This window comes from Peromyscus eremicus, chromosome 8a (genome assembly GCF_949786415.1).
Source record: "Peromyscus eremicus chromosome 8a, PerEre_H2_v1, whole genome shotgun sequence".
Taxonomy (NCBI): Eukaryota; Metazoa; Chordata; class Mammalia; order Rodentia; family Cricetidae; genus Peromyscus; species Peromyscus eremicus.
In genome coordinates this window covers 882,188-899,112 of record NC_081423.1, presented here as the reverse complement: position 1 = coordinate 899,112, position 16,925 = coordinate 882,188, and the positions used below count along the sequence as shown (strand labels likewise).

Genomic DNA, 16,925 nt, shown 5'->3' with positions numbered 1-16,925 from the left:
CATATTTGCGGGGGTGTGGTGGGGTGGTGGGGGGAGGCTAAGGTCAGCCAAGAGCTAAGTCAAGCAGACAATGTTGACAGAAACCACAAGATACCGCAAACATAGCTACCTTAGGACTGATAACCACAACCCAGAGAAGAGTCGGGTCGCCAGAAACTCCAAGGCACTGGCTCCAGCATTAGACAGGCTCTGCCGATTCTGTTCCTGGACAAGGATACAGAACTGACCTGTCTTTTCATCACGTCCTCTTAGAAAGTCTTGGTTTGGTCTGTGTAAGCATTGCATCGGATAAAAAAGTATCCTGGCAGTCTGGAGCCAAGGACTACCACAAAGTCACTGTAAGCTTAGCAGTTTACAGTTTTGCTCCAGGGAAAGGTTTCCCCAATATAACAACTCTGCCCCAGCAGGGGAGCGTTTCCCCAGGGACATTGTTACAGTTTTTCTCAGATCCCCTGGAATTTGTAACAACTCTGCTCCCCTAGAGGAAGGACCTGCACAGCTCTGCTCTTGAGAAAGCCTCTCTGCTCCATCTGAGTAAGGTCTGTAAGCATTCTGTACTGCCAGGGTGTCAAAAGGCAGCTGCCAGCTGAGCAGGGCTTATGTAAGGCTTCTTGGGGTAGGTTTTTTTTTTTTTTTTTTTTTTTTTTTTTCCAGGGTGTAGATTTTCAGGGTGGGAATTGGTCGGATTTCAATCCCCAAGCTTGAACAAGCTCAGAGATTGGCTGGATTTTGTGCTCGGCGATTAGTTGCGTTTTGTGCTGAGTTGGTCAGGGGCAGAGTGCGTTTCTTTCACTGGCCCTTTTTAACCTTTTGGCTTTGGTTTCAGGGCCAAAGTGTGTTCTTTGGCTGGCCCTTTCACCCTACAGTCTGGCTTTCCCCAATGGGTCAATAGTCTGGTTATGCATATCCTTTGCCTTCTATTTAAACTTTGACCTCATAAAGATAGACTTGAAGGGTTTCCTGGACCTTGGTCACTCTTCCTAATGTGACCATATTGAATAAATCCCCCCTTTCTGCTTTCCACGGGCTCTTTAATTAATCAGCTGGCTTATTGAGGACGGGTGACTGGTCCTGACTTGGGGAACAGGTTGTGATCCCCAAGTTCAATAAACAGAACTTATTCCTGTGTTTTGGTACTGTTACCAACCTTCCTTGTAAAAGCTATGTAATTAGAGTTAATGCTGGGAATGCAGGCCGAGGGAGACACTATGGCAGGATCAAAACTCGATCTTAGCCAGAACTTGACTTTGGCTGTGGCTACGTCTGGGTCCTAGCTTTTCTGCCCAGGTGGTGAAGGGCGAGGACGAAAACAGAGGCGGGGCCTCTGGTCGGAGAGCCAGGGCGGCCCTCTGTCTTCCGTGCCTTCCTTTCCGGGGCTACCACCGCGGTGCCCGCGACTTCTGCGCTATTTTTGGCAGCTGAAGTAGGTGGACGTTAGTTAATTGAATACTTTTGTGAATCATCACGGCCGAATCGGGGGTGACTGCAAAGCGCTGGGATACCCTCCAGGTTCTCCTTTCTACGCCTCTACGCCCACGCCTCTACTACATCTCCCCGCCTCCGACAACGTACCTACAGTTTGGACTACATCTCCTGTGATGCCTTGCGACCCAGAGGCTTTTCCGTCGCCGCGGTCCCTCGACCCGGCAGTCTCCGCGGTGAGCAGGGGCGTGGCGCCCTCGATAGGCGGGGCATGACTCGGGGCGGGGCGGGGCGGGGCGGCGGCCGCCGGCCTGGGCCTGGCAGCAGCCTAGGCGATGCCGCTGCTGGTGAACGGACGGCGAGTGCGGCTGCCGCTGTCGGCTGCGGAACTGGTCCGAGCGCACCCGCCGCTGGAGGTGAGCGGGCTGCCCGGGCCTGCGGGCGGGTGGGCTCTCCGCAGCTTTTACTGGGGATCGGCAGAGACGGGGCCCAGAGAGGTTAGGTGACTTACAGAAGGCCGCACAGCACGCAGCGCGAGGAACACCGGGGCCCCCATCTACACTCGGCAGGCTCTACAGGTTGAGCGGCTCCCCGCATTACACAGGCTGCGGACAGGTGCAGGTGCGGGGTGGGGGTGAGCAGTCCTCTGCGAGCCCATTCCCGCCCCCTGCGGCGTGGGGCTCCTGTTTTTTTTAGCCAGAAGTAAGGGCTTCGCTTGGAAGTCACTGGGTCCAGGAGGACCGCACCCTGATGGGTGGACGGGCTTTAGTTTCTTTCCTTGCGGGGACTTCTGAAAGAGGTCCATGGTGAAGGCAGTGGTGACCAGATGCCCCACATGCTGGTCTGGAGTCTGCCCACCCATGGATCTCTCATAGCGCAGTCTAGGAGGGGCCTGTTTCCTAATCAGAGCATTTTAAAGACTCAGTTATCGCCTGAAAGATGTCCACTTTCACTCCAGAGGTGAAGCCTGGGAGCCCGGAGTTAGGGAAGACATTCTGGAAGATTCCTCGGAGCAGCTGTGGGGGTTGTCTGCTTACTTGCTCTGTTTTCCCTTGGCTCTGTCTCCTGGAGCAAACGCTTCCTGAAGGCAGATGGCAGTGTGCTTACAAAATATTTGTTGGGTAAATGAATGGGCAGAACGGCCCTTGAGAACTACGGGGCAAGGAGACTGTGACTGTTAACTTAAATTTCAAGACAGACTGATCCTGCAAATCGGGCCAGGCACTGCCACAGGGTGGGTGAAGCCGGAAGTGATACTCATCAAAGAAAAGTTTCACCCACCTCAAGGATTTTGGGGACTCTCTCCTATGTCTGTTTGAAAACTTCTAGTTTTGGTGGCCACGACGCACACTGCATGAGAAGGCGGAGATGAATGAGGTGATGTGGGGCGGTGCCTCTGGAAGCAGGGTTTTGGTCTGTTTAGGGAGACAGCCCAGAAGGGCTGCAGGGTGGAGAGGTGCCTGAGGAGAAAGAGGGCCATGAGAGAAGGCTGAGTGTGGACTGCACCCCCAGTGCAGATAGGGAAAGTTGTTCACTTTTCCTTAGGATAGCGTGCTCTGTAGAGGGAAGTAGAAAACCGTGTCCTTGGTCACAGCCATTCTCGTGGTTTTGGTGACTCCTCACAAGTGTTTTTGTTGTTTTTGGGACAGGGTCTCTCTACATACCCCCTGGCTGTCCTGGAACTTGGTATGTAGACCAGGCTGGCCACAAACTCAGAGCTCCTCCTGCTTCTGTCTCCCCAGCTTTATTTATTTGCTTTATTTATTTATTTATTGCTAGGTAATCCACTGTTTAAAAAGATTTGAGACAGGGTCTTACTGTGTAGCCCTGGCTGGCCTGGAACTCACTGTGTAGGCCTGCCTCAGGCTCACAGAGTTCTTTCCCCTGCCTCCCAAATGCTAGCATTAAAGGTGTGCACACCACACCTGATTTTTTATTAATCTGTGTACTCTGTGTATTTGTCTGTGTGAATGTATGTGCACATAGGTATGGGTGCATTTGTATATACAAGGAGGCCAGAAAGTGTCATCCAGTGTCTCCCTCTCCATTCAGGCAATTCCTTTGAGGCAGGGTCTCTCCCTCTATATGCTGTCAGTGGTCCTCTTGTCTACCCACCTCAGAGCTGGGGTTACAGGCTTGTGTGGGAATCCTGGCTTATGAATGTTGGCACCTAACCTCTGGTAGATTTCTCAGCAAACAGTTTTAACTACTGACCATCTCTGTAGCATCTTGTCTCCTCCTACCCGCCCCCACCCCTTTTTCTTTTGAGAAAGAGAGACAGAGACAGACAGACAGTCTGGCCTGGAACTTGAATGGCCTTGGATGCCTGAGACCTCCTGCTTCAGCAATAAGTGATTAGAGATGTTATCCAATGTGCCCATCATGATATACTTTTTGAATGACAGATATTATATATTAAATATGCCCATCATGATGCACTTTTTGAATGACAGATATTATGTATTGGACTTTTTTTTCCCTTGGTCTTTTGATACAGGGTTTCTCTGTGTAGCCCTGGCTGTCTTGGAACTCAAGTTTGTAGACCAGGCTGGCCTTGAACAAAGAGACTTGCCTACCTCTGCCTCCCAAGTGTTGGGATTAAAGGCCTGCACCACCATGCCTGGCTTCCTGTGTGTATTTCATGTGTCAGCATTTTGTAAGTGCACATCACCATCAGGTAATAAGCCTGATTAGTATCTTCCCCGAACCCCCATTCTTTCTGCAGTTACACTTCCTTGGGCAACCACAGTCTGAACATTTTAAGTGGAAAATTCCAGAACACTCACTGATACTGTCCCCTCCCACCCCCTGCTTTCTATTTTGAAAGAAGGTCTCACTGCAGCTCAGGCTGATCACCAACTCATGATCTTTGCAGCCTTCCAGGCTGGGATCACAGGCATGTGCCACCATGCTGGCTAAGAAATACCTGTCATTATAGATGTTACTAGGGCAATCCCATACTGTTACCGTTAACCTGCTTCCTCCCCATGGTTACGCACCAGCATAAAACCATGTCTGGGTTTAATGCTGACTGGTTTCAGGCACCCACTGGCCAGCCACAGTGGAACTGGCCCATACTGTGCTTGACAGGATGAATACCTTTGCTCTTATTTTCTAGATTGAGGGTTGTGAGGGTCAGTCACACAGCGGTGGTTTGAGCGAGAATGGCCCCATAGGTTCATAGGTTTGATGCTTGGTCTCCAGTTAGTAGAACTTAGATGTGTCCTTATTGGAGGAGGTGTGTCACTGGGGGTGAGCATTGAGGTTTCAAAAGCCCGGGCCAGACCCAGTCTCTCTCTCTCTCTCTCTCTCTCTCTCTCTCTCTCTCTCTCTCTCTCTCTCTCTCTCTTCCCTCTCCCTCTCCCTCTCCCTCTCCCTCTCTCTCTCTCTGCCTGATCAGGATGTAAAGATCTCAGCTACTGCTCCAGCACCATGCCTGTCTGCTTCCCTCCATGGACTAACCCTCTAAAATTTTAAGCAAGGCCTCAATTAAATGCTTTAAAAAAAAAAAAAATAAGAGTTGCATCGGCACAGCGTCTCTTGACAGCAGTAGACCAGCAGACCCTGTACCAGGGCCCACGCTTAGAGGAAGTCAAGGTGAAACCCTGCTGTCTTCCCTCACTTTGGACGTTGTGTAATAATTTAGTACAACAGCCACTGCAACATGGGGCACCCCTGTAGGTGCTAGCGGTCAGGAGGCTGAGGCAGGACATTTGGGGACTTGGAGCAGTCTTGGGCTACATGGTATGTTCTGTGGTGGACAATAGTGAGAAACAAGACTACTGGAGTCAGTGATCTTGAGTGGCCCGGTGCACTGCTCTTTAGAGTCTGCTGGGTTTAGGTTTGTCTGTGCTGTACTGGGGTGGAACCCAGGATGTCCCACTCTGCACTCCTGCTGCTGAGCCATACCCAGACTTCCTGCTAGTGATTTGGTACACACCATGCTTCACGGTGCAGCAGGTACTGCACACTGCTTCACGGTGCAGCAGGTACTTTCTCACTCATGTGCCCTTGGAGGAGAAGGGCGAGGGGTGTGGGCTGGTCCCTAAAGTTGCAGATAAGTATTTTCCTTTTCTCCCTGGCCTTCTGCAGGGACAGAGCCCAGGCTTCACACAGGCTAGACAAGTGCCTGCTTCTGAGATACTTCTAGCCCCTGTCTAAGGTGGTTAGAAAAAGTAAAAGGAATAATAATATTTTATCACAGTAAATCACATGAATTCAAACTTGCATATCACCTATCACATTTTATTAGAACACAGCCATATCCATGTGCTCCTCTGTTTTCACTACACAGTGGCAGAGACCTTTAGGCTTGTCATCTAGTCATTCTGAGAGAAAAGTCTGCAGACCTCCAGCAAAGAAAGAAATGCCATTCGGTAGGTCTTGGGAAAGGCAGTTAAAGGACTGAGTGCACATGAATTAAATGCTGAGAAATAGGAGACACTGTGACAACTGGGCCACTATTACTTTAGGAATATGGGATGGGGAGCTTGGCTTAGTGGACCACACGCCTGCTGGGGAGGCACAGGGACCTGGGCACGGAGCCCAGGACCCACAGAAAGGCTTTAGGGTGCTTATGTAATCCCAGTGCTGAGGGGTAGAGCACTGTGGATCCCAGGTGCTGGGTGGCCAGCCAGTCTAGCCAAAATAGTGAGCTCCAGGTTCAGTGAGAGATCCTGTCTCAAAGGCAGGGCCGTCGAGATGGCTCGTACGGTAAAGGTGCTTGCTGCCGAGCTTGATGACCTGAGTTCAGTCCCTGGAACATACATGGTGGAGGAGAAAACTAACTTCTAAGGGTTGCCATCTGGCCTCTACATGCATGCCATGTATGTGGCACCACACACATGCATATATATGCTCATTCATTCATTCATGCATGCACACACACACACACACACACACACACACACACACACACCAAAAATGAAATTAAAAACAAGGTACAGAGTAACAGGAATTCATATGACATTGACCTCTGGCTTCCAGGTGTACATACATGCACCTCACACATACACCTTTCTCACTCATGCACACTTCACACTCATGCACGACATGGCGTCTGTATCTCTTTGTTTCTCTCGTGCACACAAATGTGATGAAGTGAGGCTTCATTCAGGAACAGCTTTTACCAAGTGGGAGGAGAGCAGGCCAGCCACTGTCCTGGGCCGTGGCATTTCTGGTTGCCTTTGCTTTCGTTTCTTGTGTTAGTTTTGAAATGGTAACTTGTTCTCACACACCACTTTGCTCATTAGTGGTAAGCCAATTATGAACATGGTAAAAATCTGCCTTAATTCCTCCCTAAGGGAGGTCAGTAAAGGAACTGTAAAGAGGGGACAAGTGTCTGGTGTTCCACCTGGCTGGGGTGTGATGAAATATGAGATTGGAGATGTTCTTGATTTACTCCAGGTTATACAGCCAGTCTGAGCTTACGAGGTTTCTAACAGTTTGATTTGTTATCTTTTTCTTTCCTGTGTCCCATTCTGATCTTGTTGGAGATTGAATTCTGAACCCATAACCTCCTAGTTCAGTTCTTAAATTGAAGGGCATATTCTCTTTTAATTATCTCCTAGCATTCAGACAGTGGGAATTCATTAAAAGAAGATAGTGCTTAACATGTCTTGGATTTTATTAAGTAATTAGACACAAACTTACATTAGCCAGGCATGAGAAATTGTAAGAAGTTGATAAAAGACCAAAGTAGGTGTAGGGACATTGACACATGACTGTGCTTGCTTACTGGGGAATTGGTGGCAAGTTGGAAGGAAGGTAGAATTCATTTTAATAGTGTGTCAGCTCGCCCCACGTGAGTCTGCATGCCCAGGCTGGGATTGTAAGCATGTAAGCATTTCCTTCCATGCCCAGCCAGCTTTGCCTTTGAGACAGCCTCCCTCTAATGCATACCTGTAAGCGCAGCACTCAGGAGGTAGAGTGGATGGTTTTAGGACAGCCTGAACTACTTTGTCTCAAAGTAAGGTCAAGTCTCAGACTCTTGAAGAACTATGGTGTCTCTTTTCCGGGTATTGGGATCTTCTGTCATATGTACTCTCCTAGTCAGAGAATGTTCCTGCTGTCTTTCTTCATCAGCCTTCAGTAGCCAGTATAGCACGGTTCAGACATGCCAGCCTGCTTCCTACTTCTGAGTACACATTGGCTCTTTCCACCTCTCCAGTTCAAGCCTCACTAATTCATACAACTATTTTATTCTGTTTCAATTAAACAGGAAAGAGCCAGACTTCTCAGAGGTCAGTCTGTTCAACAAGTGGGACCCCAGGGCCTTCTGTATGTTCAGCAAAGAGAGCTTGCAGTGACCTCCCCAAAGGATGGTAGGTTAGGAAGCAGTGTGTTGGGCCTTATCCCAAAGCCTACTGGCTATTTCATGTTATTTCTTTTAAACAGGCTCCATCTCCATTCTGGGTTCTGATGATGCCACTACTTGTCACATTGTGGTCCTGAGGCATACAGGTATGATGACAGAGATGAAGGAAACCATTTGTTAAACTATCCCAACCATGTGGGACCACTGATTTTCTCAGTTTGAGTTTCCTGGTGTAGAATATGAAGCCATGTCTTATCTGCATGATGTCTCCCTGGTGCCCTGGTCAGATGGGTTGGCTGTGCAGCATGGACCCTTTCAGTTTTCTTACAGGATGTCTAAAGATGAGGTGGTCTACATGGCTTGCTTCCTGAAATATAAGGACTAACTCATTTTACCCTTGTTCTCCAGGTAATGGGGCAACCTGCCTCACACATTGTGATGGAACTGATACCAAAGCTGAAGTCCCCTTGATAATGAGCTCCATAAAATCCTTTTCTGACCACACTCAGTGTGGAAGGTAAGTTCCATACTGCTATTATATGGACACTGTGGGGGATGCCCTGTGCTTGTACACCTTGATCATGGGTGGTGTCCACACTTGGATGGATGGAGTGATGGAGGGTCAAGCCAGTACTGGACTTTTTGTTGGACAGGGAGGGCCTGACTATGTAGTCTTGCCTCCGATTCCCTAGTGCTTGGATTAGGGGACGAGACAACATGTCAGGCTTCTGTGCTGAATTTTAAATTGAGTTTGATTTTGAACTTGTGTAAAGTTGGGATCTTTGAATCTCAGATATTAATTTGTTATGGCCCAGAGAGAAGGTGTTTTTGTGAGCAGCCACTTGTTCTAGGGTCTAGAGTAGGCAGTGCTCATACTCTGAAGCAGGCAGGTCAGGAATTACGTGGGAAAGACTGAAGGAGGAGGCAGGGTCAGCAGTGACCATATCACACAACTCAGCAAGCTGAGTTTGAGCCTGGGTGTACAGTAAGAACCAACCCAGACTGGCTGTGGCTCAGTATTTCATCCTTACCCTGTGACACATGGTCGTGTATCAGAGCCACACAGCTAGTTAAGTTCTGGCCTGTGACCCGGGCCTGGCTGTCACTTGCTCACATGACTGGCCCTGTATTACACTTGGCTCTTATTTTCTTGGTAGCCTTTGAAGGAACTAGTACAGTCATATACAGGTGCTTAGAATCTCAGGGACACTATTGGTCAACTTACTTGTGCCTCAAAGCCAAGATCCTTTTAGGTGGAGGTGCTGAAAAGTTCTGGAGTGTTCTGTGTGGGTGGCCAGGTGACACTGCACTGAGAACCTTGGATGAGGTCCTGATAGCCTTGCTGCTGGCCTTGGCAACCTCACATGCACCCCATTGTGCCCATAAGTATTTTCATTATATGCTGTGGAAAAGGTCCAGAAGCATGCTGTGGAAGTTCATGGGAGCCAGGACTAAATATCCATGAAAGCAGCATACAGTCGTGTCTTGTCCTAACTCTGATCATGTCCCTCTCTTGGCAGGCTGGAAGTGCACCTTGTAGGAGGCTTCAGTGATGATAGGCAGCTGTCACAGAAACTTACTCATCAGCTTCTTAGTAAGTTTGCCAGCCACCCCCCACCCCCCAATATTATACCTAGTTTTGTTTGGTTTAAACAACAACAACAAAAAAAGGAGCCGGGCAGTGGTGGTGGTGCACGCCTTTAATTCCAACACTCAGGAGGCAGAGGCAGACGGATCTCCAAGTTTGAGGCCAGCCTGGTCTACGGAGTAAGTTCCAGGACAGCCAAGGCTACACAGAGAAACCCTGTCTCAAAAAAAAAAAAAAAAAACAAAAAACCCACCAAAAATAAACAAACAAACAAATAAATAAAGCTCTCTAGCAGTCAGATGAGGCAGAGGCAGAAGGACCATGAGTCTGAGACCAGCTTGGGATACATGTGAAAATCTGTCTCAAAACAAAACAAAGCCTGGGGTTGAAGACATAGGCCATGTGGATGGAACTATACAGACTGTACAGAAAGTGCAGCACTAAATTCCCAGGTGCTGGTGGGATGGGGACAAGGCCTCCCCGTTTTGACAGGGCCATGGTGTTGAAGCCCCAGCTGGCTGTGGCCTCGTGATCACTGTGCCTCAGCTGAGTGAAAGAATTACAAGCCTGTGTCAGAGATGCTCTTTTAAAATAGCAGTTGGTAAATTCTTGGAGAGTACATACTCTGAGCTGTACAGCTGTACAGAAGCGTTCTTTGTAATCTTCAGAAAATGAAAATGGTCTTTTAGCCCTTTCTACTAAATCAGGAGAGACAGACGTGGTGTGCATTAATTGTGAAATAGGTGTACGCTAATGCCATACCTGCACTGGAGCAGCCTGCCAGCTAGGACACTGGCACTGTGGCTTAAGCCTTTTAAAGGTTCACATCCTTTGACTCAGTAATTCCCCTTCTTGGAATCCATTCTAAGAAAGTCATCTAAGGTCGCACAGGGAGGCTGACAAGATGGCTCACTGGGTAAAGGCACTTCCCACCAAGCCTGAACAAGTTTGGTCTTTGGGACTCACATGATGGAAGCAGAAATATGACTCTTGTAAGTTGTCCTCTGATCTCCCCTTGTGCTTCACGGCAATACATGCACATGCACACACAGTAAGAAAATGTAAAAAACCAAATCCTCCAACAGAGATTCCGACCCAAAGATGAGCAATCCCCAGTTCTGACAACATGGAGTACCCAGTGTCCTGAGAAGAGTTACAAAGCTTCTAGAAGCTGTTACCTGCTGAACCAGGTCTGGAGGTCCATGCTTGCAACTCAACAGCTGGAAAGAGACTGAGGCGGAGGGTTGCCTGTTCCTAACCAGCCTGAGCTACACAGTGAGGCCAACAAAAAATGCATAACAAAAACCACTTGTGAAAGTTCAGTGTGGTAGAATATACCTTTAATTCCAGCACTTCAGGAGGCTGGGGCAGGTGGATCTGAGTTCAGAGCAGCCTGGTGAGACTGTGTCTCAAACAAACTTTACTAAGAAGTGTTAACTGCATGGGAAAAACCTATGTCTAACAAAACAATCAGGGCATAAAGTTACGTGGTGTTATTGTACATCGCTGTCTCTGTTAGGAGCTCAGCCATGCACAGAAACTAAAAGCTAACCTACAGTGGGGTGACGGGCATTCAGAACCTACTCTCTTCTGTTCCCTTGTCCAAAAACATTCACAAAATTTTTGCTCTGGTGGCTAGGCTCAGTGGTTAAGAGCACTGGCTGCTCTTGCAGAGGACCCAGGTTCAATTCCCAGCACTTACATTACGACAACTCTCCTGTAACACCAGTTCCAGGGGATCCTGTAACAACCATTCATATGGCACACATACAGTGCAGCCAAAACATCTATACACACAAATATTTTTGCCCTAATAGACTTGAGAAGAGCTGGTCTCCTCTTAGGACTCCACCTGATGTGGGTGCTGGGACCTGAACACACGTCCTCTGCAAGAGCAGAGTAAATGCTTTTAACCACTGAGTCATCTCTCAACCCCCTGAGGCTTTTCCCTATTATCCTGTATTAATTACATATAACAGATTTCATCTTATTTTTCATTTAGTGCATGTAGACACTTAGGGCACATGTATACCATATAGCTTGAGTATGTTAGCCAGGACAACTTGTAGGAGTGGGTTTTCTCCTTCCACATGTGAGTCCCAGGGATTGAACACAGGTTCCAAGTACCTCTACAGATTGAGTCTTCTTGCTGGCATAACCTATACCCTCAACTCTCTCCCTCCACCACTACTTTTTTTTTTTTGAGACAGGATCTCATGTAGCACAGACGGGCTTTGAACTTGAATGTGCCACCATGCCTGTTTCTGTAGTGCTAGGGGTTGAACCCATAGCCTTGAGTATGCTAGAGCATGCTAGGCAATTACAATATCAGCTGAACCATAGCCCCAGCCCCAATAGGACATTTTTATGCATATATGTAATGTATTTTGAACATATTCACAGAGCCCTGTTACTCATTCTTGGGTACTTTTTTGACATCAATTTTGAAATTCTAATTGTAGGTGAATTTGACAAACAAGATGATGACATTCACTTAGTGACATTATGTGTGACAGGTGAGTTCTGCTGCTTTCACCCAAACCAGGGGTATAAGGGTTCAGGAAAGTTTTGTCTGTACCCTTACAACAGCTACCATTAGGATAGGAATTGAAGAAGACAGTCCACAGAGACTGTCACCTCTGGATGACTTGTCCCCACTCCTTATCTCTAGGTAGCCTTCTCAACACCAGGTCCTACCCAACTAATGCTGCTTCTCCAAAGGCCCTGATGTCAGAGGCTTCTCTGTGTTCCTGGGAGGGGAGAGCGCTGGTGAGCTGCCCTTGTGTGGCAGAGGCAGGGTTAGGCCTGTTAGTGGCCCACCTGGGGCTTTGTATTGAGTTTTTCCTTCACATGGAATAAGAACAACTGTTTAGCAGTTCTACTTTCCTTCATTTCTTAGAATTAAATGACCGGGAAGAAAATGAAAACCACTTTCCAATCATTTATGGCATTGGTAAGTAGTATTTGTATTAGAGGGCTTCATGGTTCCCATGTGGGTTAGAGCAGGCTGACTCAGGTTAAAGGTCTGAGCATGCAGTCATTCCATCTGTACTACTGTTGTTGGGTTTGGATCCTTGCTCCTGTACATTTACTGTTAAAAACCCTGGGCAAGGGGCCTGACCTGACTAACCTCTAGCTGTGAGGTGTTAATGTCCTAACGATAACGTGTGGAGAGAAACAGTCAGTGTACCACATAGGTTATGCCCATCCCAGCTGTGCAGCTTAGTGTCACATGGGTGGGTGGTCTGGCATGTTTTTCTCTAGCCAGTGCTCATGGGGAAGGCATGAGGCATTTGGATCTCTGTATACTATGGGAATGAAGTAAAGTTTTGATTTAGAATGAAGATCCCACAAAACCAAGTTCAGAACTGTCAAACTAAAAGAAGCCCAAGGCCTTCCTCTCTCTAGTCCTGAGGCTAGCAAATTGCAGAGGGCTTCTGGTGTGTGTTCATGATATTTAGGTAGGTGGGTGATAAAAGACACTGGCACTCCTTATTTTATTCTGTGTCACTTTGCGTAGCCCTAAATAGGGCACAGCTTTTCACTAGTATTTGTGGTCATAGCAAAGCTTTGACTACACATGCCCTGAGGGCAGAGTGCCTCAGGGGCTGTTCCCTGTTGCTACAGAGGCACCTCAGTTGTCTCTTCAGATTCCATTCTTTTCTGATTCTGGTTCTTATGTGTAGTGTTGGAAATGGTGAAATCTGTTTTGGATTTTTGCCGATTTAGAGTCACTCCCTATCTGTTGCAGCTGTCAACATTAAAACTGCAGAGATTTACAGAGCTTCCTTTCAAGATCGTGGTCCAGAGGAACAGCTTCGTGCTGCAAGAGCTTTAGCAGGAGGCCCGGTGAGTAGGAGCCCATCTTTGTGGCGTGAGCAGAGGGGGAACCCTAAGAGCCTCAAGTTTTTAGAGTGGAGGAAAGTTGTGGCTACCTCCTTACCAGGAACCAGCTCACTTCCTTATGGTTTAGAGGAATAAAGAGTGAGTTTAGTTTCTAAGTGCCAGATACTAGTTCTCTGCCTGAAAGATGGAGGTGTTGGTAAGAGCCTGGATCTGTGGACAAAGGGGGACCTCTTCCCATTAACCTTCCGTAGTGAGGACTGGAGAGAGGGGGAGTGACAAGATCCTGCATCGTCCACACTTTGGCTCCAGTCAGTCACCAAAGAGTAGTTTGGTGAGTCACTCCAAAAAATTATTGAATAGGTCAGTTTAAAAGTTTAATTTTCAGCCGGGCGGTGGTGGCGCCCGCCTTTAATCCCAGCGCTCGGGAGGCAGAGCCAGGCGGATCTCTGTGAGTTCGAGGCCAGCCTGGGCTACAGAGTAAGTTCCAGGAAAGGCTCAAAGCTACACAGAGAAACCCTGTCTGGAAAAAAACAAAACAAAAACAAAACAAAATAAAAAAAACCCCTAAAGTTTAATTTTCTAGCTGGGCAGTGATGGCACACATCTTTAATCCCAGCACTTGGGAGGCAGAGTCAAGCAGATCTCTGTGAGTTCAAGGCCAGCCTGGTCTACAAACCTCCCTCCCAGTTTAATTTCCTTAAGGTACTGCATTTTTCCTTATTTCTTTTGGTAGTGCTGTGGATGTAATAGAGGCATTTGCTAGGAAAACTTTCTGCTACTGAGCACTTCTAGCCTAGGCCCTTTTTATTTTCAGACAAGACCTTGTCATGTAACCTAGCCTCAACATTTCCCAGGGCTGGGATTACACAAGTATACAACTGTATCCTAGTCTCTATGATGTTTTTTAATTAATTAAATCATTAATTTAAAAGAAGACTTATTAATCCCATTTGAGGAACAGGTAGAATGTAAAATGCCCAGTGTAAGCCTGGCACGATGGCACACATTTTTAATCCAAGCACTTGGGAGACAGGTGGATTGCTGTGAGGTACAGGTCAGTCTGGGCTTATGCAGCTTTTTAATGACGCCAAACAGGCTCTGAGGAGGTGGCTTGCTATATAAGCATGATCCACAGCACTGACATGAGAAGCTAGGCATGCTGGGCATGCTTCCAGGCCCAGTGATGGGGAGACAGAGGCTGACTCTTAGGGTTTGCTGAGTCTGGAGCTCCAGCTTTAGTGGAAGACCCTGTCTCAGGTCACAAAAGCAACTGAAGACATGGGGCATGGCTCTCTGGCCTCACCTATGTGCCAGCAAGCCCAGCATCAGCTTTGTTTGTGCAGCACTAACATTGCAGTAAGAAGATGTCTGGAGTTAAAGAGATCTGTTCTGCCAGTCTTTTACCATTTTCAGGAGTCCTAATTTTGTCTTTTAAAAAATTTTGTGTTTGATATGGTCTTGCTATGTATGTAGCCTAAGGTGTCTTAAAACTTGTGGCAAGCATCCTATCTCAATGTCCATCAACTACCATGATCAGCTTGGTGGTTTTTTCTTTTTCTAGACAGAGGGTCACATTGCAGCCCAGGCTGGCCTGGAACTTACTTTAGGATTCCTTTTGTTGTTTAGTTAATAGACTATATTTCAGACTGAGTACCCCTCTCAGAGCTGAAAATTACCACTGGCATAATTTGGGAATTCAAGGAATCATCTGTTGGCAAATCAGCTTCTACAGAGCCAGTTGTGGTGGTACACACATCCCTGTGACCCCAGATTGGGATGTGTGGCAGGAAGATGAGGATTTCAAACACTCTTGACTGTGTATTGAGTCCAAGGCCAGCCCAGGCTACATGAGACCTTCTCAAAAATAAAACCAGGTGAGGTGTGGTGCTACACACTTTTAAAGCAGGCAGATCTCTAAGAGTTTGAGGCCAGCCAAGTCTACTACAGCCAGACCCTGTCTCAAAAACAAACAAACAAACAAACAAACAAAACTAAAAAACTCCTAACCTTTCTTTTATGCTTTTTGTGAGACAAGGTCTCATTGTCATCCAGGCTGTCCTGGAACCCAAGGTGATCTTCCTACCTCAGCCTCCTGAGTGGTGGATGGCAGGTGTGAGCTGTCATACCTGGCCATCAGGCATTATGAGCTGTTTATATTGCACGATGACTAGCTGCTTGGGGTATGAGTGAAGAGGTGTGGTATTTGTACAGCCATGAGGGATACAGGCTTTAGTCAGACTTGCTTATCTTTGAGGCACTGCTGATGCTCACTGGATATGTGACCTGGGACTTTTCTCACTGTCAGCCTCCCCTTAGAAGGGCGGCATGCTGTCTTCTTGTAGGCTTGCCATCAAAACTAAACACAGCAATGCCCAGGACCAAACACAGGAAAGGCATTTGGTGGTGGCAGCTTTGTTATTATGGGAGGTTCGCAGTTTATTGGCTAATGGAACAGCCTTGGAACTAGACTACAGCAGTGGTAGGGCAGTGTCCTTACAGCCTGTCATGGAAATGGTTCTTTTAGATGATTAGCATTTATGATGCAAAGACAGAACAACTTCGAATAGGCCCGTATTCCTGGACGCCATTTCCACATGTGGATTTCTGGTTGCAGCAAGATGACAAGCAAATACTAGAGGTGAGAATTTACAGGTTGGCTAAATCCTAAATCTCTGGACCCTGGTTTCCCCATCTGTAAGAAAAAAAAGGTTTAGACCAGCTAATAGCCGCTTCTCTTCAGTGGGTAAGACTGACATTCTTTTGCTATTGGCAGACTCTTACTTTTATGGCAGTGGGGGATTAGTAACTTCCTGGTAGATGTTTACAGGTGAAGCAGTAAGTAGTGAAATGTGTGTAACAGATGTACAGAGGCGCTGACACTGAGACTAGCCCGGTGAATGTGTATGTGGCCCAAAGCTACTCTGACATTGTCATCTAAGCCGGGAAGGTGTACAGCCTGGCCCTGCTCATGCCCACTGTCTTGTCTTTTCAGAACCTTTCTACTTCGCCTCTGGCTGAGCCCCCCCACTTTGTTGAACATATTAGATCTACCTTGATGTTTTTAAAAAAATTCCCATCTCCAGCAAATATACTGTTTCCTGGAAATAAAGCTCTCCTCTACAAAAAAAATGAAGATGGCTTATGGGAAAAGATCTCTCCAGGGAGCTAACATCCAAGTTACCAAAGAACACAGCTCTTTGGCCTGATAGAGACCATTGGTGGTTTGGAATCTACACCTGTGCAGTTTGACTTCTTCCTTGCTTACTATCTTTCAAAATAAAATCTTATTTTGGCAAAGGCATTTGTTTAGATGATTTTTTGCTCCACTACAAAGAATTTTCACCAAGTCATGAGGGATGGAAGAGAAACCACTGGCCTTGCTGGTGAGTAGGCAGTAACTTTAGAGATAGGTTGGTCAGGAAAAACTCTCTGTTCAAAAGTAACTCTTAGAAACTTCCTATCAGAGGCTGAGGTGGTACAAGCCTTTAATCCCAGCACTTGGAGGCAGAGGCAGGCAGATCTCTGACTTCAAGGCCAGCCTGGTCTACAGAGTGAATTGGGCTACACAGAGAAACCCTGTCTCGAAAAACAAACAAACAAACCAACCAAAAAAAAAAAAAAAAGAAAGAAAAGAAAAGAAACTTCCTATCTGTTTGGAAAGAAACAGTTGAGCTTATTACCTTCCTCAGAGACAAGCTCCTGGGAGGCCAAATTCAATACATATGATGCTACTAAGATGCCCAATTAGGGTTA

General features: G+C 47.2%; 2 protein-coding genes across 5 annotated transcripts in view; one reads left to right on the top strand and one right to left on the bottom strand.

Annotated features, from left to right (window-relative positions):
- The first annotated feature begins 1,572 nt into the window (after positions 1-1,572).
- On the top strand, positions 1,573-16,473 carry Ntan1 (N-terminal asparagine amidase). 4 transcript variants are annotated; one of them, XM_059269955.1, is made up of 11 exons: positions 1,725-1,838; positions 2,621-2,799; positions 7,643-7,745; positions 7,819-7,884; positions 8,147-8,255; positions 9,259-9,332; positions 11,789-11,842; positions 12,226-12,279; positions 13,078-13,175; positions 15,697-15,810; positions 16,165-16,473. In XM_059269955.1, the coding sequence occupies exons 2-11, from the start codon at positions 2,791-2,793 to the stop codon at positions 16,339-16,341; spliced, it is 858 nt and encodes a 285-aa protein (XP_059125938.1). In that variant the 5' UTR covers positions 1,725-1,838; positions 2,621-2,790; the 3' UTR covers positions 16,342-16,473. The 4 variants fall into 4 exon arrangements, with proteins under 4 accessions (XP_059125937.1, XP_059125936.1, XP_059125939.1 ...); XM_059269954.1 differs by lacking the exons at positions 1,725-1,838; positions 2,621-2,799 and adding an exon at positions 1,573-1,658; XM_059269953.1 differs by lacking the exon at positions 2,621-2,799 and having other exon boundaries at positions 1,712-1,838.
- Pdxdc1 (pyridoxal dependent decarboxylase domain containing 1) overlaps positions 15,584-16,925 on the bottom strand; it is a 60,171-nt gene continuing 58,829 nt past the window's right edge. Inside the window, exon 23 of the mRNA XM_059269952.1 lies at positions 15,584-15,864. Coding sequence (XP_059125935.1) covers positions 15,830-15,864 — 35 coding nt within the window. The 3' untranslated portion in view covers positions 15,584-15,829. The remainder of the gene's footprint in view (positions 15,865-16,925) is intronic.

Coding starts and splice junctions, on each gene's coding strand:
- Ntan1 (XM_059269953.1), top strand. CDS start 1,758: ATGCCGCTGCTGGTGAACGGACGGCGAGTGCGGCTGCCGCTGTCGGCT. Junction 7,885..8,146: donor TGTGGTCCTGAGGCATACAG/GTATGATGACAG, acceptor CTTGTTCTCCAG/GTAATGGGGCAACCTGCCTC. Junction 12,280..13,077: donor TCCAATCATTTATGGCATTG/GTAAGTAGTATT, acceptor TATCTGTTGCAG/CTGTCAACATTAAAACTGCA.